The 19,961-nt window shown below is 38.3% G+C and overlaps 1 protein-coding gene across 7 annotated transcripts in view; it reads left to right on the forward strand.

Annotated features, from left to right (window-relative positions):
• The window catches only part of DNM3 (dynamin 3), a 557,387-nt gene that overhangs the window by 241,378 nt on the left and 296,048 nt on the right, over nt 1-19,961 (forward strand). For 4 of the 7 annotated variants that reach the window (XM_043568980.1, XM_043568982.1, XM_043568976.1 and 1 more), the window contains exons 13-14: nt 10,064-10,115; nt 10,934-10,963. In XM_043568980.1, coding sequence (XP_043424915.1) covers nt 10,064-10,115; nt 10,934-10,963 — 82 coding nt within the window. The remainder of the gene's footprint in view (nt 1-10,063; nt 10,116-10,933; nt 10,964-19,961) is intronic. The other 3 variants (XM_043568983.1, XM_043568979.1, XM_043568981.1) reach the window with 1 other exon arrangement.

Genomic DNA, 19,961 nt, shown 5'->3' on the forward strand with positions numbered 1-19,961 from the left:
TTTGTATTGACAGATCTGGATTGCATGCAATCTGTAGATTGCTTTGGGTAGTATGGATATTTTAACAAAATTCCAATCCATGAGCATGGAATATCTTTCCAGTTGTTTGTGTTATCTTTAATTTCTTTCATCACTGTTTTATAATAATCAGAGTATGGGTCTTTCACCTCCTTGGTTAAGTTTATTCTTTGGTATTTTATTCTTTTTGGTGAAATTATAAATGGGCTTGTTTTCTAAATTTCTCTTTTTGCTATTTCATTATTGATAGAAATGCAACAGATTTCCACATATTAATTTTGTATCCTGAGTCTACTGAATTTATCTTTAGTTCTAGTAGTTTTTTGTGGATTCTTTAAGGCTTTTTCTATATAGTATCATGTCATCTGCAAATAGTGGCAGTTTTACTTCTTCCTTACAATCTGGATACTTTTTACTTCTTTTTGTTGGATTTTTTGTCTGGGTAGAACTTTCAGTACTATGTTTTTCGTTTTGGTTTTTTTTTAAAGTTTATTTATTTATTTTGAAGGAGAGAGAGAGAGAGCAGGGGAGGGGCAGAGAGAGAGAAGAGAGAGAATCCCAAGCAGGCTTCGTGTTGTCAGTGCAGAGCCCTATGTGGGGCTATAATTCATGAACTATGAGTTCATGACCTGAGCTGAAGTCCAGAGTCAGCCGCTTACCAACTGAACCACTCAGGCATCCTCCAGTACTATGTTGAACAAAAGTGGTGAGAGTGGACATCCTGGTCTTGCTCCTGCTCTTAGAGGAAAAGCTCTTGGTTTTTCACCATTGATTATATTAGCGGTGTGTTTTTCACATAAGGCCTTTATTATGTTGAGGTGTGTTCCCTCTAAACCTACTCTGTTGATGGTTTTTATCATGAATGGATGTTGTAGTTTCTCAAATGCTTTTTCTGCATGTATTGAAATGATTATATTGTTTGTCTCTCGTCAGTGTGATGTGTCACATTGATTTATTTGCAAGTATTGAACCACTAGAATAAATCCCACTTGATCATGGTGAATTTAATGTATTGTTGAATTTGGTTTGCTAATATTTTGTTGAGGATTTTTGCATCTATGTTCATCAGAGATATTGGCTTATAGTTTTCTCTTTTTGTAGTGTCCTTTTCTGGTTTTAGCATGAGGGTAATGCCGGCCTCAGAGTGAATTTGGAAGCTTTCTTTCCTCTTCTATTATTTGGAATAGTTTGAGAAGAATAGGTATTAACTCTACTTTAAATGTTTGGTAGAATTCACCTGTGAGGACATCTGGTCTTGACTTTTGTTCGTTTTGAGGTTTTTGATTCAATTTCACTGCTGGTAATGGGTATGTTCAAATTTTCTATTTCTTCCTGATTCACTTTTGGAAGGTTATATGTTTCTAGGAATTTATCCACGTCTTTTAGGTTGTCCAGTGTGTTGGCATATAATTTTGCATAATATTCTTAATAATCCTTTGTATTTCTGTGGTATTGATATTTCTCCTTCATTTCTGATTTTATTTATTTATTTGAATCCTCTTCTTTTTTTGATGAGTCTGGGTAAAGTTTTATCAGTTTTGTCAGTGTTTTGTCAGTGTTTTTTCCAAGAACAAGTTCTGGTTTCATTAATCTATTCTATTGTTTTTTTATCTCTATTTCATTTGTTTTTGCTCTAATTTTTATTATTTTCTTCCTTCTACTAGCTTTGAGCTTTGTTTTTCTAGCTCCTGTAAGTGTAAGATTAGGTTGCTTATTTGAAATTTTCCTTGCTTCTTGAGGTAGGCCTGCACTGCTATAATCATCCCTCTTTGAGCCACTTTTGCTACATCCCAAAAATTTCGGAACATTGTGTTTTCATTTTCATTTCTCTCCATGTATTTTTGTTTTAATTTCCTTTTTGATTTCTTGGTTGATGCATTCATCATTATTTAGCCTCCATATATTTAGGTGCTTTCCACATTTTTTCTTGTGATTGATTTCTATTTTCATACCATTGTGGTCAGAAAAGAACCATGATATGATTTCAGTCTTTTTGAATTTGTGGACCCTTGTTTTGTGGCCTAACATGCGATCTTCTCTGGAGAATATTTCGTTTGCACTTGAAAAGAATATGTATTGCACTGTTTTTAGATGGAGTAATCTAAATATATCTTTTAGATCCATTTGGTTTAATGCGTCATTCAAAGACACTGTTGCCTTGTTAATATTCTGCCTAGGTGATCTGTTGATGTAAGTGGGTTGTTACAGCTCACTACTATTGTTGTATGACTGTCAGTTTTTTTCCTTTATGTATGTTAATGGTTGCTTTATGTATTTAGTTGTTCCTATGTTGAGTGTACAAATATTTACAATTGTTATATCCTCTTGCTGGATTGTTGCCCTTATCATTATGTAGTGTCCTTCTTTGTCTTTTTTATAGTCTTTGTTTTAAAGTCTGTTTTGTTTGAGAAACATATTGCTGCCCCAGCTTTCTTTTTGCTTCCATTTGCATGGTAAATGCTTTTCCACCCCTTTACTTTCAATTTGCATGTATCGTTAGGTCTGAAGCCAGTTTCTTGTAGTTAGCCCATAGATGGGTCTTACTTTTTTTTTTAACATTTATTTATTTTTGAGAGACAGAGAGAGGCAGAGCATGAGCAGGGAAGGGGAAAGAGAGAAAGATACAGAATCTGAAGCAAGCTCCAGGCTCTGAGCCGTTCGTTGGCACAGAGCCCGACACAGGGCTCGAACTCACGAACTGTGAGACCATGACCTGAGCTGAAGTCGGAAGCTCAACCGACTGAGCCACCCAGGCACCCCGATGGGTCTTGCTTTTTTATCTGTCACCCTGTGTCTTTTGATTAGAGTCCATTTACATTCAAAGTAATTATTGACAGGTATGTACCTATTGCCACTTAGTTACTTGTTTTATGATTGTTTTTGTAGTTCTTCTCTGTTCCTTACTTCTCTTGCTCTCTTCCCTTGTGATTCTATGGCTTTCTTTAATGGTATGCTTGGATTGCTTTCTCTTTTTCTCATATCTGTTCCAGGATTTTAGTTTGTGGTTACTCTTCAGCACATATAGAACATTTTACACACATAGCAGTCTATTTTAAGTTGATGGTCACTTAATTTTGAACATATTCTAGAAGCACTAAATTTTTACTCTCCCCTCCCATGTTTTATGTATATGATGCCATATTTTACTTTCTTTTATTTTGTGAATCTCTTGAACTGATTTTTATAGATATAATTTATTTTACTGCTTTTGTGCTTTAACCCCCATACTAGTTTTATAAGTGATTAATTTTTATTATATTTGTATTTTACTGTGAAATTTTTTCCTTTCACAATTTTCTTTCTCCTGAGTATGGGCTTTTCTTTCTACTCAAATAATTCTCTTCAATGTTTCTTGTAAGGTTGCTTTAGTTGTGATGAACTCCTTTAACTTTTGTTGTCTGGGAAATTCTTTCTCTCTCCTTCTATTCTGTATGATAGCCTTGCTGAGTGTTTTTGGTTACGGGTTTTTTCCTTTCAGCACTTTGAATAAATCATGCCACTCCCTTGTGGCCTGCAGAGTTTCTGCTGAAAAACCAGCTGATAGTCTTCTGGGTTTCCCTGTATGTAACTGATTTCTCTTGTTGCTTTTAAAATTCTCTCTTTATCGCTACTTTTTGTCATTTAATTATTATGTGCCTTCATGTGTACCTTCTTGGGTTGATTTTGTTGGGGGCTCTCCATGCGTTCTGGAATCAGGTATCTGATGCCTTCTACAGATTAGGGAAGTTTTCAGCTATTATTTCTTCAAATAAATTTTCTGCCCCCTTTTCTCTCTCTTCTCCTCCTGGAACCCCTATAATGCAAATGTTATTATGCTTGATGATGTTGCTGAGCTCCCTTAACTTATTCTCAGTTTTATTATTCTTTTTTCTTTTTACTGTTCAGTTTGCTTTCCAGTACTCTGTCTTCCAGCTTTATGATCCATTCTTCTGCCTTCTCAAAGCTACTATTGATGCCTCTAGTGTATTTTTAATTTTATTTATTGAATTCTTCATCTCTGATTGGTTCTATTTGTTTTCTATCTTCTATCTTTTTGTTGAAGGTCTCACTGAGAGCCTCCATTCTTTTCTCAAGTCCAGTAAGTATCTTTATGACCATTACTTTGATTTTTTTTAATCAGGCATATTGCTTGCCTTTGTTTCATGTAGCTCTTTTGCTGTGATTTCGTCTGTTCTTTCATTGTGACATATTCCTCTGTCTCCTCATTTTGTTTCACTATGTTTGTTTCCATGTATTGGGAAAGGCAGTTATGTTTCCTGGATCTTGAAAGTAGTGACATTATGAGGAAGAGGTCCTATGGTGCTCTGTGGCACAACATCCTCTGTTCACCGGAACCAGGAGCTTCAGGGGTGTCTCCTGTGTGGGTTCCATTCACCCTACTGTTGTGGTTAAACCTTGTTTGCCTTCAGTCCAGTCAGTTGCAGTGGCTCACTTTACCTTTTGTGGGCAAGATTTGGTCCCTGTGCTGTTAGGAGGCCAGTTGGAGGTCCCCGTGGACTTGTAGCTGGGTGACGTCAGCAGTCAGGCCAGAGGACTGTTTGTTAGGGCTGCAAAGTAACCTCAAACTGCAGGGCTCTCTCCTTGCGCTGCTTCTTTGGAGGTTTTTGTGGTGGGGGGTGCTGGCAGTGAGACCAAGACCCTCTGCTGGGGCTGCAGATACACTGATCAGCAGGGCACTCTGTCCAGCCTGCCAGGGGTAAGGCCAGCTGCTGGGGCTGCAGTGGGATTGGTGTGTGTAGTTTCTTCCCCTCTCACCAGAGCAGGAGTCACCTCGGAGTGTTGCCAGCCCCTTTTGCCGCCGCTTGCAGGATGAGATGCAGGAGGAGCCACTTTGGAGGGACTCTGGTAGAACGAGGCAGGTTGGTTGGGCTGACTCCACAGGAGAATGCAGGGGTGAAGTGCATGGTGTCAATAAGATAGGTGGAGGGTGCTCAAGCTGGTTTCCACAGGTGTCTGGCTACCTAGGCTTGGGCCAGGGGTTGGCGGGGCAGTGGGAAGAAATGGCACTTGCAAGCTCTTTTGTTCTTGGAGAAGTCTCCTAAAGCTCTCTGTCACTCCAGCATGCATTCTGAGATTACTAAATAACTCTCCTGCCCATAAACCCCATGCGCTTTTCAAACTGCTGCTTCTGTGCTATATCTTGGTGGGATTGTTTGTTGTCCTGTCTCATTAGGGCAGAGATGCAGTTTCTTATTGCTTTCCACATCTCCCAGAACTAAGCCTGCTGACTTTTAAAGTACTGGAGTTAAGCCCCACTGGTTATAAAAAACTCATGAAGTTAAGCCCCACTAGTTTTCAAAGCCAAATGTTACGGGCACTTGTATTTCTAGTGCAGGTCCCCTGTGCCTGGGGTGCCTGGGATGGAGTCTGTTTCTCTACCTTCTCCGTGCTTGTAGTGTCCCTCCCATCTGTGATTAGTCTCACTGGGAGTTTGGTTTCCCACCATGTCTTTGCCCCTCCTACCTTTTTTTGATGTGGCCTCCTCTCTACAATTAACTGTGGAAAGTCTGTTCTGCCATTCTTCAGGTCATTTTCTGCTTTAGTTGTGCTGATGTGGCTGTTACTAGGTATGTTAGTTGGACCAGGTGAGGTTAGGATCCTCCTCCTCTGCCATTTTCCCAGAAGTCTTCCCATTTTTAAATAAATATTTTGAAAAGCTTTCAGTTCAATCATCATTGCATATATAAGAGTTAAGATAAAGAATGTTTTCTAACTAGACAGTTTGGTTTTTATTATGTTGTTTATGGGGTAACTTCAAGTACCTAAATGCATCATTAATAAGTATTTTTATGGGGCCAGTTGCTGTGAAAAGATTATTCTTTAGGTCAAAAGTACAGTTAATTTAGTGTTTGTTTTAACACTAACATTTGAGATTGGCTTATAAGATAAATCTTTTTCTTTTTGCATATTCTTGGAATATGGTAGATCCTAACTAGGATTGCAGAGTAGATAAAGTTTCTGTCAGTGCAAAGTCTCTTCACCTAATGTCGGTCATAAGCTTCTGAAAATAACTTTGCATCTCAAGGAATCTTGGATGTAAAAGGAACCTAAGAGGTGCACGTGGGTGGCTTCAGTCTGGTGAGTGTCAGGCTCTTGATTTTGACTCAGGTCATGATCCCAGGGTTGGGGGATTAAGCCCCACGTTAGGCTCTAGGCTAAGTATGGAGCCTGCTCAAGATATTCTCTCTCTCTGTCTCCCCCTCTGACTCTCTCCCCTGCTCATGTACATGTACTCTCCCTCTCTCATTAAAAGAAATAATAAATAAAAGGAACCTAAGAAACAGCTACTCCAGTCCCCCCACCCTTTGTTTCTATCTATCTATACACGCAAATACACACACACACACACACACACACACACACACACACACACTATAAGAGCCATAAGAGCCATATTTTTTTTTATTAAGGTAGCACAGGGAGTCATCAACAATCTCTGGCTTTTGCTTTATGTTCTGTTTTGTTCTCTTATGTGATTTAAGGGGACCTACACATAATTCAAAGGTCCCCAATAGTTTGCCTACTTTAAACACCCATGGATCTATCATAGTTTGAAATGATCATAATAGTCAGTGATTTATTTTAAAACATTTCCCCTTAAGAAAACCCTAAAAGAGGGGCGCCTGGGTGGCGCAGTCGGTTAAGCGTCCGACTTCAGCCAGGTTACGATCTCGCGGTCCGTGAGTTCGAGCCCCGCGTCAGGCTCTGGGCTGATGGCTCGGAGCCTGGAGCCTGTTTCCGATTCTGTGTCTCCCTCTCTCTCTGCCCCTCCCCCGTTCATGCTCTGTCTCTCTCTGTCCCAAAAATAAATAAACGTTGAAAAAAAAATTAAAAAAAAAAAAGAAAACCCTAAAAGAGAATTATGGTGGTTGGAATGGATGACCATTGCCAGGAAGATGGCATGGTCATACTACAATAGTAGCTGTCCCAGTTCTTCCCAGAAGAGGAGAAACCTGCAGTCCCTAGAGAAAGAAAGCATGGCCAAAATCTGAAGCCCCAGAGGAATAATACGTTCAGACACACTCCATGCTTCAGGGCCTGGTGAGAAGCCAGGAGTCAGTGTGGAAGCATCAGACCCCTGGCCACAGCCTAACACAAAGTTTGTCTCCTTTAAAATTTCACCACAAAAACCTGAATAATTTAAATTTGGATGATGTAGAGAAATGGTTGGAGAGAGATGAATTTCATAGTGATTAAGGGAAGCAAGCATTTAACTAAAAACTAGTAAAATAACAATAATGAGGAAAGAAGAAGCTGAAACCCTGAAATTAGCAAATTGAAAAACAACTAAAAATACACACATAATATCTTAAGGAATCATATGCTGTGTGACCTTTTATCACTGGTGCCTTCCCCAGCCTCATTTGAATGCAGTATATATTTCTTCACGAGTTTGAGTAAGGAGAAGCAGTTTAAGAAGAACTGGAGATTATAAAAGATTGCTATTTTGAACAGCTTTTCTGAATGTGTGATTTGTGCTGTGCTCCTGAATCATAATATCCCATCACTTTAATTTTTTGTTTGGGGTGCCTGGGTGGCTCAGCTGGTTAAGGTCTGACTCTTGATTTTGGTTCAGGTCATGATCTCACAGTTTGTAGGTTCGAGCCCTGCATTGCACTGTCAGTGCAGAATCTCTCTCTCTCTCTCTTTCTCCTTTCTCTTTCTCTTTCTCTTTCTCTCTCTTCCCCCTTCTCCCCTCCCCCACCTTCACTTTCTCTATCAAAATAAATAAAAATAAATAAACTTAAAACAACGTTGGGGCACCTGAGTGTCTCAGTCGGTTGAGTGTCTGACTTCGGCTCAGGTCATGATCTCACAGTTCGTGAATTCGAGCCCTGAATCGGGCTCTGTGCTGACAGCTCGGAGCCTGCTTCAGATTTTGTGTCCCCCTCTCTCTCCACCCCACCCTGCTTGTACTCTGTCTCTGTCTTTCAAAAATGAATAAACATAAAAAAATTTTTTAAATAAATTGTTGATTAATGACTTTAATCTACTTTTTCTCTGTTTTAGACTATTTCATCAATCTCCAAAACAGCTTCTATAAACTATTAAACAACCAGTGAGAGGATTCAGTTCTTACTAGTCTTCTCAGAATTACCACCAATGACTTGTGTTTTCTTGTATCAATAGGTGTTTACTCATGGATTAGCTGAAAAGAAAGCCTTCAATTCTTTTGACAGAAACAGTAACATCACATATAAATATCTGGGCTCTGGGGTTAAATTGTCGGGGTCATATCAGGCTCTTAACGCCTCTTTGCTCATGTTATAATGATATCAGTCTCATTGGACTTTTCATTCAGCAGATATTTGTTGAAGCCAAAGTAGTTTCTAGGCACTGGGGATATGGAACAGGCAAAACCCTCTGCTTACAAGGAGCTTACATTCTAATGGAAGAACACAGAAAATAGACACACAAATCAGTGAACTATATAGTATGTTTGAAGGTGAAAATTACCATAAAGAAAAATAGAACAGTATAAAGAGGATGAGAGTCCTGGAGGAGGGAGGCATGCAATTTTGAATAGGGTGATCATAGTAGGTCTCACTGAAAAGATAAATTTGAACAAAGACTTGAAGGAGGTGCTATCAAGAGCCATGCAGATGTATGGGGGAAGCATATCAAGGCTTCAGGTGGGAGTATGCTTGGTGGGCTCGAAAAAAAGAACGGAGTCGGTGTGGCTGGACCTCTCCAGTGAACAAGGTGGGGAGAGTTGATGATTCAAAGAGGCAGAGGGTGGGGGTCAGTTGAGTAGGGCCTGTACCATTGTAAGGACTTTTACCCTGAGTAGAATGGTATTGCATAGTAGTATAGAATGTTTTAAGCAGAAGAGTGGCAGGGATCCCCTTTTTAAAAGGATCACTCACTCTGGCCTCTGTGTTGAGAATCAATGTTAGGGGGACAAGTGTGGAAACAGAGACCCGAGTAAGTGATCACAACCACACAAGTAAGAGATGACAGTGGCTTGGACCAATGTGCTAGCAATGAAGGTGGTAAAAAGATGTTGAATTTTATTTTATTTCTTTTTAAAAGACTTTTGTTTTTAAGTAATCTCTACATCCAACATGCGGTTTCAACCTATAACTCCAAGATCAAGAGTCTCATGCTCCACCACCTGAGCCAGCCAGGCACCCCAAGCTGTTGAATTTTAATACATTGTTGAATTTTAAATACATATTAAAAAGTAGAGTCAATAGCATATGCTCGTGATTGGATATGGAGTGCGAGAGAGAGAAGAATCAAGGATTTTGGCTTAAGAAGCACTTGGAAATATGGAATTGCCACTAATTGAGGAGGGGAAAACTGTGGTGGAGCAGGTTTTAGGGAAGAGATCATAAGTTCAGTCTTGGCACATTAAGTTTGAGATGTGCATTAGACATCAAGTGGAAAGCGTGAGTTGTCAAAAACATTTATGTGTCTGGAGCTGGGGAGAAAGGTCCAAGCTAGAGATCACTGTAGGAGTTGTCGGAATGTAGAATTCAAAGCATTGAGTTTGGGTAATTTCACAGAGAGTTTGGGATCTGGAATCAGACTAATTGGTACTTATTAGCTGAGTGACTTTGGGAAAGCCACTTTGCTTCTCTGTGACTCATTTTCTCCATCTGTAAAATGAGAAAAATAATAGTAACTATCTCATGGGTTAAAATTGAAATTTAAATCAAAATCACTAATACCTACAAAGCACTTAGAACATGACATTTATTTGATATGTATATTTAATAAGTGTTAACTGTTAATTTTCAGTACAGCTATTCTGTATACATACTAGGACATCACAAATACTTGCACAAACTCCTGTCACTGATGTAGCAATACAGCTTTTTATCCTGTGGTGTTATGTTTTTGTTTTGGGCTTGTTAATTGGTACTAATTCCCCTTAGTTGGTTTTGCTTCCAGAATTAAACTGCTTCCAGAATTTCCTTCCTGGAGTTTTGGTATTTGCTCTGCTTCAGTTGTTGATATATTTTGAAAGCCTGTATATATTTTAATATCTGTTACTTGTTCCCAAAGTTTCTTCAGTGCTCTTCTCCTTTGCTTTTCTTAGTGCTCAGCAGAGGAGCAGTCAGGTTCACAAGAAAAACACAATTGGAAATCAGGTAGGAATTTTTAAAATAATCAGTGCATGCACTCTCCCCAAAGTTTGAACTCAGTCGCTAGATTGACTGCTTTTTAATGCAAATTAATCATGTGCAAATCTTGCTGAAAATGCAGCTTTTTGTTTTGTTTTGTTTTTGCTTTTAAGGTTTTTGGAGTGTGTTGCATTTTTTTTTTGCTACCTTATGCACTTAACTTTATTGATTTATTTTAAATAACTTTTCTGCTACTTGCTCTGCTTTTCAAAATTGACTCCTTGTGTCTTACTTTGCTTGCTTATGTTACCCCTAAATTTGATTTAACATTGAATCTGTGAGTCAGTTCAAGGTTAAAATATGGTGAGTAGTTGCATGAGCTTCTGATGCTGCTGACTAGTTCACACATTTGCACAGCTTGGTAACAGTGAAGGGACAGCTCATAAAAGAAGGCAGTTGTTGGATTTATCGCTGCCATACCAAATTTTTGTTGGTTAATGAAGATGTTAATTCCTAAGAAGATCTGATCTTTTGAGTTTTTGTGTTTTGGGCTGACCAGCTGTCTCTGACTAATAGCGCTCTGCAGAGATTGCATTAACTCTGACAGTTTGCTGTTTCTTTTATGTTTTATGTGATAATGAATATTTGCATTGTTATTTCTTTTCAAGTCAAAACAATGATGATTTTATAGGTTTTTTTTTTTAATTCAGAGGTACAATTATTGAACAAATTGAAACCTCTGCTCTAGAAGTTTTTCCATTGTTTTGAAAGGAGAAGAGGTAATAACAGACTTTATTTTAAAAACTTTTTTCTGAACTAAAGCATATAATTCTTTGCTATTTCAGGGAACCAATCTTCCGCCTTCAAGGCAAATTGTACGAGCTAAGTTCTGTAAGCTTTACTGTTGCTTTTTCATTTAGCTTCCCAAGGGCAGAGTTTGTCTTTAACTGATTAACTCAACTAGCGCTTGCTACTAATTTTTTTTTAACTTAGGTTGTCTTGTCCGTAACACTCTATCATTGATATAAAAATCCTCTTAAGAGGGTTCATCCCTTCACTGCTAATAACTTGCTGTGATTGAAAGGTATGAACTAGTAAACTCTAAAATGCTGTAATAATAAACCCTTAACATTGTGGGTGCTTTGATTATTTCTCTAATTTTAATGGGCCTTAAAATAATTAAAATCATTAATGATCTTCATCTCTGTCCCTTTATGCTCTGTTGTTACAAGGTGTAAGCCTTTCTCTACAACTTGTATGATAATGTTTCCAATAAATGTAGTTGGTGCTTGTAAAAGGTGGGTATTAAACCCCTGGTTTTCGATGTATTTGTTATAAGTCAACTTAATTATAATTATTTGTATTTATTTAAAAAAATAAAACAAAACCAAAATTACATCAATTCCTATCTTACATGGCTTTAAAGTTGAATCCTTTAAAACCAGATATTGTATCTTCATTTTATGGAAGTGTAAAGATACTGTCAAATTTCTGGCGTAGACATTAAAAAAAGACCCAAAAAATTACACTCTTATTTCTACCATGGATGAAGCAGCTTTAAAGTCTTTCTTCCAATTGTGCTCAAGTTGAGACTGAGATTGGAGCGTGGGCCAATTATTTGCCTCATGATGTTTTGGAAGAAACAAACTTTGGAACTAGACATTCCAGGGTTTAAATTCTGCTCTGTCACTTAGTAGCCATGTGGCCTGGGACAAACTGAACCCAAGTTTGCTCAGTTGTGTGATGGGAAAAATAGAAAACATTTCTGTAGGATGATTGATTCTGATGAGAATCAGAAATAATTTACCTAATGAGGTTTGCAGCTGGATACTGGGTGTATGCCTGCAAACAGTATAAACCTTGCTGTTAGCAGGTAGGTACTGTTCTTGAAACTTCAGGGAGAAAAAATATACAATCTAAGAAAATTACAAAAGTTATAAAATGAGAACAATTAAACACTTGGGAAAATTAGAAGCTGTGGCAAATTATTCTGAAGCTTGCAATGCCCAGATTAAGGCTAGATGTGTGGTAAAAGGATTTATCCATAAAACCTTCCTCATGGTCAGAAGCGCTAGCTCATAGAAGTTTATACTTATTGGAAAAGCGAGAGTATAGTGGCATAAATGCATATTTTATTTATTTTTTTTTAATTTTTTTTAACGTTTTATTTATTTTTGAGACAGAGAGAGACAGAGCATGAACGGGGGAGGGGCAGAGAGAGAGGGAGACACAGAATCGGAGGCAGGCTCCAGGCTCTGAGCCATCAGCCCAGAGCCCGACGCGGGGCTCGAACTCACAGACCGCGAGATCGTGACCTGAGCTGAAGTCGGACGCTCAGCCGACTGAGCCACCCAGGCGCCCCATAAATGCATATTTTAAATCAGATCTGAAAGGAAACTCCAAACAGTTTTCAATTATAGATTGCTTCCAAATGCTAAAATAATGCTAATTGTGTTTCTGTGACTTACTTTCCCTGAGTACTTAAAAGCCCATACGTTATGGAAGTTTTAAAATTCAAGAAAATAGAATTGAGTGAGTGTTATAATAGAATACAGATCCCTACCCAAAATCCTTACGGTCAGATGTACCTTTAATGCCAGAACTTTTTGGAGTTTAGAAAAAAAAGTATATTGCATATTTCCTATATTACCCAATATCCCTGTGGGGTCAGAGACAGCACCCTTTAATTAAACACATCACGGTTCTACAGTAAAACAAATGCATAGTCCCATTAAGTAGATTAAATGAAAGATAAACATATTTTTCTGTCAGGTTAGGTTTAGCTGCTTCATTTTTGTTTGTTTGTTTTAAAAGAAAAACCTTTTACTTTGCAAGTAAAGTGTTATGAACCTGTATATCTTATATATCAGGATCAAATTCAGTCATTGAATGCAATATAGTATATTTTAGAGAATCTTTTATTGTTTTTAGCTGCTGAGCAGAAATGAACCATGATTACTTGAAATCATTTCTTTATGAATCTGAATGTCTGAGGTTGATTTCAGTTTCTACAAAAAGTGTTGGCCTATCAAAAAGCTCAAAGTCAGGGGTCATTGGAGCCCAGACTGTTAACTGATCCTGGAGTTGATGGGGCTGAAATATCCTGTGCTATCCTAGCAAGTGTTTATCCATTCTGATATTCCCTTCAGGCTCCTGGTTGTAAAAGATTCTTCTGTGCAGAATCTGCTCTGAAATATTTTAGAAGGATTTAAGGAAAGTAAAACTCCTCTTTAAAGTCAATCCCATTAGTTTTTGGCTTCCTAGAAATTTGTCATCTTGGAAGTTCCACAAGTTGATGTCAACATATGTACAAAAAAATGTGAGCACACAATTAGCCTAAAGTTGCACTGCCCAGTAATTTAACTGTAACCTTCATTCATCCCTTCACTCATCAAATATGTATCCAAAACTTAAGAGTACCCAAACCTGTGGTAGATGTTTAGAATAGAATGATGAATAAATCATGGGTCCTATCCTCAAGGAGCTCACAGCCCAGTGGGGATGATGGTAAGTAAGCAAATTGAAGTTGGCCTCCTCTTTCAAGGTTAGCTCCTTCTGATCCTTCAGGTTTCACTGAAATATCACTTCTGGAATAGGCTGGTCCTGAGCACGAAGATCTAAAATCACCATCCCGCCCCTCCTTGTTGACATCATCTATTATCTTGTTATCTTATTTATTTTTTCATATTCCTTCACTAGGACCTAAGCTCCATTACAGCTATTTTGTGTGTGTGTGTGTGTTGCTGAAAGCCGTGGAGTATCGTTATAAGGTTTTAAGCACAATCATAACATCTTAGAAAGATTATTCTGCCTACATGTGAAAGGTTTTGAAGAGAGGATGAGATTAGAAAAAGACTAGTTAGAAGGCTGTTGCAGACGAGAGATGATGGTGATCTGGGCTAAGCTATGTGTGATGGGTTTGAGGAGAAGCTGGTGAATTCAGGACATAATAAACAGGAAGAGTCTAAAGGATTTACAATGAATTGGATGTTGAGGAGAGGGCCAGGGATGATCCCCAATGCTGTTTAGATATCTGATTTAGGCACAGATGAATGGAGATGCTGTTCATGGAGAAAGAAATATGGTAAGAAACTCAGATTTGGATTCAGCATTAGGAAGGGTAGATATATTGAATATGAGTCACTGTGGGAGACAGGAGTAAAAATGTCCAGAGGGACGTTTGATAAAAGTGTCTAGAGTTGAGAAGAGATGGAGAATTATTTATTCCAAAGGTAGTAGGGAGCCATTGAGATATCCAGTAGGAAAGGGATGTCATCTAACTTGTATGGTAGAACGATCTGTGTGTCAGCCGTATGGGATGATTTGGAGGAGTAAAACTAGAGGTTGGGAAATTGGTGGAGATGTTTTTGAAATAATTCAGGTAAGAAAATACAAATGTTGGTAGCAACAGGTATGTGGAAGTGACAGATCCAAATTATATTTAGAGGATGGGAAGAGTTATAAATAGTTGTGGAGCTGGAAGGAGGGAGTCATCTTTCCAGGCTATGGCTAAGGGGATCCATTGACCAAGGGAGTGCAGGCGAAGGAAAAGCAGATTTCAGGGGAGATGGGAGAAGGTGGTGACTTCAGCCAGATACATTTTTTGTGCCTATTGGAAATATCAGGAGGGTTGAGGTTCAAGACTTGTCTAGACTGGAGATATGTTTTATAGCTGTCAATGTATGTACATGGTAGTCATGGAAGTCATGGGAGTAAATGAGGTTGTCTCCAATGGATAAAAACAGAAGAACATAAGGGATTTAAAGGGTAATGGAGAAATAAGAGTTAGGGAAGAATGAGGAACTGAAAAGCAGTCTAAGAAGTGAAAGAGGTAGGAAAACTTGGAGAGCAGTACAATGAGAGCCAATGAAAGAGAAGGTTTCAAGGAGGGAATGCTGATTAGTATTAGATGTTTCCTAGAGCTCAAGAAACATAGGGGAGGTTGTCAAAATAGGTGGACTGGTAGTGTTGGGGATCACCTGAGGTAGTACCAGTTCTTTTGGTCTTATGAATTACTCTTTTACCTTATAGCTAGAAGGTAGCATAAAGCTTAGAAAGCAGACAATGGAATTGATATCCTGAGCTGAGTTTGTTTTTCCAGGAAGGCAGCAAATAAAGTCAAGAGAACAGAAGGGTTACAATTTTGAAAAGACAGGTTGAAATAAAAGATTGTATAATCTCATATGAATAGTTTTGATTGATGTATTAGGACAAGTCAACCAAGTAACAAACAACCCCAGAGTTTCAGTAGCTTAATACAGTAACAGTTTAATTGACCCTGCTGTAACAATCCACTGAAGGTCATTGAGATGCTGGTGGTGAGAGTAAGGGGCATCTATCCCTGGTTTACATGGTCAGTCATGGACTTTAGAATCTTCTTTATCCTTCTAACAGATGGGAAAGAGAAAGAAGCCTGAGTGAGGGAAGTTTTTAAGGACCAGCCTGAAAATGTCACACATTTGTTTGCATTTCCATTCCATTGATTGACCAGAACTCAGTCATTTGGCCTCACCTAACTGCAGGGGAAACAGAAAAATATAATCTGAACTTGCGCCCAGGATAAAGAAAAGAGGAGAGATGGTGTTGACTGAAAATTGAAAGGAGATGGGCAAGCCAGAGCACTTGGGGGGTGGGGGGGAGGAGGTTTACTGAAATTGGAGAAAATGTGTGCAGTAGTCCCCTTTTATCTATGGGGGATACATTCTAAGACCCCCAGTGAATGCCTAAAATTGTGGATAGTACCAAGCCCTACATATGTGTCTTTTTCTATACATACATGTGTACATACATACATACCTGTGATAAAATTTAATTTATAAATTAGTCATAGCAAGAGATTAACAATAATAGCTAATAATAAAATGGAACTATTATGGCAATATACTGTAATAAAAGTTATGTGAGTGTGACCTCTCTCAAAATATCTTATTGTACTCATCCTTCTTGTGACGATGGGAGATGATAAAATGCCTACGTGATAAGATGAAGTGTGGTGAACAACACAGGCATTGTGGCATAGCGTTTGGCTACTGACCTTATGATGATAAGTCAGGAGGATCATCTGCTTCTGGGCTGCAGTGGACATCGGGTAACTGAAACCACAGAAAGTGAAACCTCAGATAAGGGAGGACTAACACACCAGGATTAAGGGGAAAAGGTGGTAGGTTGATGGTTGAAGTCTGTGAGTGGGATGCTGTATCTCAAGGTGGGCAAGAGAATGGCACCTGAAAGAAAGTCAGAGATGTTATTGGAATAAGAAAGAACAGACGCTGGAAGAAGGGAAGGACAAATGATAACTACAGATATTTGTAGAGCATTGTTTGTCTTCAGAGGGTGTGGGCAGCTGAAGAGAAATGGAGACGAAATTTCCTAGATTTAAGGTCTAGGATATATTGAAGCCAGGAGGATCACATGATTGTTAATCCATTCCTTTAGTTATAAGAATCTGGGACAGGAAGGCACAGCTGACATGCTCATTAGTCCAGACTGCACCCAACTGTGATTGTACAATTAGAAGGAATTTTTCCTTAGGCAGGAAGCAAGGCAGCTACTTATAGGGGCTTGCATGTCAGGGCACCTTCTGGTCCTGGGCTTATTGTTTTGTTTTCCACCAATGTGCCTTCTATTGCTTTAGATTGGAGTATGAAATTTAGCTTTCCCAAACCTACAAGGCTCTGGATAACTGGATTCGCAAACTTCTTGAATTGTTGGCCACAAGCAGAAAAGACCTTTCTCCTCAGAACAGGTGATGATCTCATCCCTCCCTACTTTCTTGAAAGCTAGCTTCTTTTCTGTAGGTCTCAAAAAATTATCGACATACCCTGTACAGGTCTCAAAAAATTACCCACACACGCCAACATCCTGAAATTTGCCTACTAAGTCCCCTAGTTATTCAGCTGCTATAAGTACATGGTTTGAGACCAATGTTACAAGAGGTGAGAGTTTACTCAGCTATTTTATAATGGTTAAGAAAGATTGACAACTCTTAGGCTACAGTAGAGGGCGCTGCACAGCCCCTCCTCCTCATCCCTCCATTCAGCTTATTCTACCTTTCTGGGTCTGCTGCTCAACTCCCACCCTCACCTGACTTCCCAGGTACTATTATCTATATCAGGATTCTTTCAGGTGTAAATTTCAGAAAAAATTAACTTACACGACCTTGGGAAAAAAGTGAATTAATTCGTTTACATCTTTGAATATTTCAGAAATAAAGTTAAGTACTCTTTAACCCATGGTTCAAACAGTGTCAGAATGAACTAGATGAACTCTTTCCATTTTTTGGTTCTGCTTCTTTGCTGTTGGCTCTACTCTTAGAGTCCAAAGGACTGCAACATAACAGCTGTCAGCCCCTGGGGGATTTCCTTCTTACTTTGAATCCAGCAGAAATAAATTAATCTTCCTCCGGAGGTTTCAAAAAAACTCCTGAGGTTCACTCTGATTGAATAGGCGTGGATCTGTGCTTATTCCTGAGCCAGTCACTATGGCCAGAGAATGAAGTGTACTGATTGCCTTAGGCCAGACCACCTGGGCTTCTTCACCTTCTTCTGGGGGTGGGCTCTTCACCTCAAAGAACTGTTGTTGGAAGAAGAGAAAATAGACCCTGGAGGTTGTGTATCAGAGATGATGGCTACAGGTGCTTGTTGAGCATTGTTTGTCTTCACAAAAGTTTAATTTGGATAATAGGATTCTTAATGTATGTTGTCTTCTTAAAGGAATATAAAATGGTTAATACCGCATTATTAAAACCCTATGGTTTATTTACTGATTAATGATTTTTTTTCCAGTTCATCCTTTGACTTTCTCCCCCCACTTCACCTTCCTCTTCCTTTCTTTTGAAAATACATTTCTGTGAACTATATTAAGATGAGAGGTGGTAAAGTGCAGTGGTGTTTCAGAGCTGGAGCTCTGAGAAGCCACTGTGTGGCCAGGAGCAAATTATTTAATTTCCTGTTCCTTAGGTATCTAAAGAAGCTGATAAAAAATGGTAACTGCTTCATGAAATTTTTGTAAGTATTAAATGAGATAATACAAGTTAAGTACCTACAACAGGGCCTGGCTGATAATAAGTCCTATATAAAGTGCTTGCTATTATAATGGTTGTTGTTGTATATCTATAGTATTTTGTTAGTCTTCAAGAAAGGTAGTAAAATAATTGTTTTTATTTTCTAATTGATCCTTTCCTCCCTTGGAAGTGGGAAGACTGCTACAAAACAACAATGAATTCTGTATATCCAGCAACGATTCATGGATTAATTTTTGAGGATAGATTTCTGAGTACAGAACAAAGAAAAAACTCCCTACCCCAATATTCTAATAAGCAGTTAAATGTATTTTTAAATAGATATTATAATTTTTTAAACCAGTCAACACTTCTTTATCAAATTGTCATTAAAAGTACTAAAAAAACATTTGTAGGAAGAATTGAATTTTTGTTCTACCTCTCTATTGATCTTCAAGGTGGCCAGTTTTAGTGAAAACTCTGTCAATGCTATAACTAGTGCTTTGTTGTTGTTGTTTTTATAGAAATAACTGAATAATTAAAAATTATCAAATATTTGTAGGAAGGTAGAATATATACCTTTAAGAATGTATGATGCGTACCTGTATTCATTATGCATTACATAGATGCCCCTGTCAGCAAAGAAATATTAATGTGATTTTTACTAAGTATACTGGATTGCATTTTAGGAAACATTTTTAAAATTGTGCAATTCAAGTCAGTGGGAATATAATTTGTTATGCCAATACATGCATATATCACAACTGCTTTCGCATGTATCACATGTGTAAAATGAGATCTGTTGTTCCTAGCTGTGTTTCTTTCCTGTTAGGAGAATACAGCATTGTTTGTTGCCACTTAGTGTGACATTTAAATCTTCAAGTTTATAAATGAATTCTGAGACTGCCATTTTCTGTGATGTGTTAGTTTCCTGGGGCTGTCATAACAAAGTACCACAAACAGAGTGGCTTAAAACAAGAGAAATACATTCTCTCACAGTTCTGGAGGGCTACAAGTCTGAAATGAAAGTGTCTTTAGGTCATATTCCCTGTGAAAGTTCTAGGGAGGAACCTTTCTTGCCTCTTTCTGGCTGTTCATGGCTCTGCATTCCTTGGCTTGTGGCAGCTTGACTCTAATCTGCACCTCCGTCTTTTTATGGCTGCTTATGCTCTGTATGCGTCTGCTTCTGTGCGGACGCCAGTCATTGGATGTGGAGCCCACTCTAATTCAGTATGACCTCATCTTAACTAATTACATCTACAAAGATCCTATTTCCAAATAGAGTCACATTCTGTGGTTCCAGATGGAAGTGAATTTTGGGAGACTGGATTCAAGTCACTACACCTTGGCCACTTGTAGATTTTTTCTTTTTCTTTCCTTTTTTAAAAAATGGCTTACTATAATAAGACTTTATCTGGAGTTTAGCTATACAGTATGCTGATGTACTTTAATGGTTTATTAAACTAAGAATTTATAAATTGGACCATTGGAGCTTTAAAAGATATTTTCTTTATTCTGTTTGGAGAAAAGACTAATACCTTCTGTTATTGACATAAAGTGGTGCTATTCTTCTGCATGGTACCATTAAAATCTTGTGATTAGTTGCTGGTTTTTTTTTTTTTTTTTTAGGATTGCTTCTTGAGAATTTATCTGTTTCTCTAAAGTTTGTAGCACACAGATAATACATCATGAGGAAAAAAAAGGAAACACTGAACACTTTTAAGTGATAATACACAAACTCCCTTTTTCCTCATTCTTGTTCTGCCTCATCTAGTCTTCTCTCCAGTCTTACCCCCTCAAGAAAGGGAAGAAGTTGGGGGAGGAGAGGTAGAGAGAGAGAACCAAGAGTCAGACAGACAAATATGGTGTGGAGC

This window comes from Prionailurus bengalensis, chromosome E4 (genome assembly GCF_016509475.1).
Source record: "Prionailurus bengalensis isolate Pbe53 chromosome E4, Fcat_Pben_1.1_paternal_pri, whole genome shotgun sequence".
NCBI lineage: Eukaryota > Metazoa > Chordata > Mammalia > Carnivora > Felidae > Prionailurus > Prionailurus bengalensis.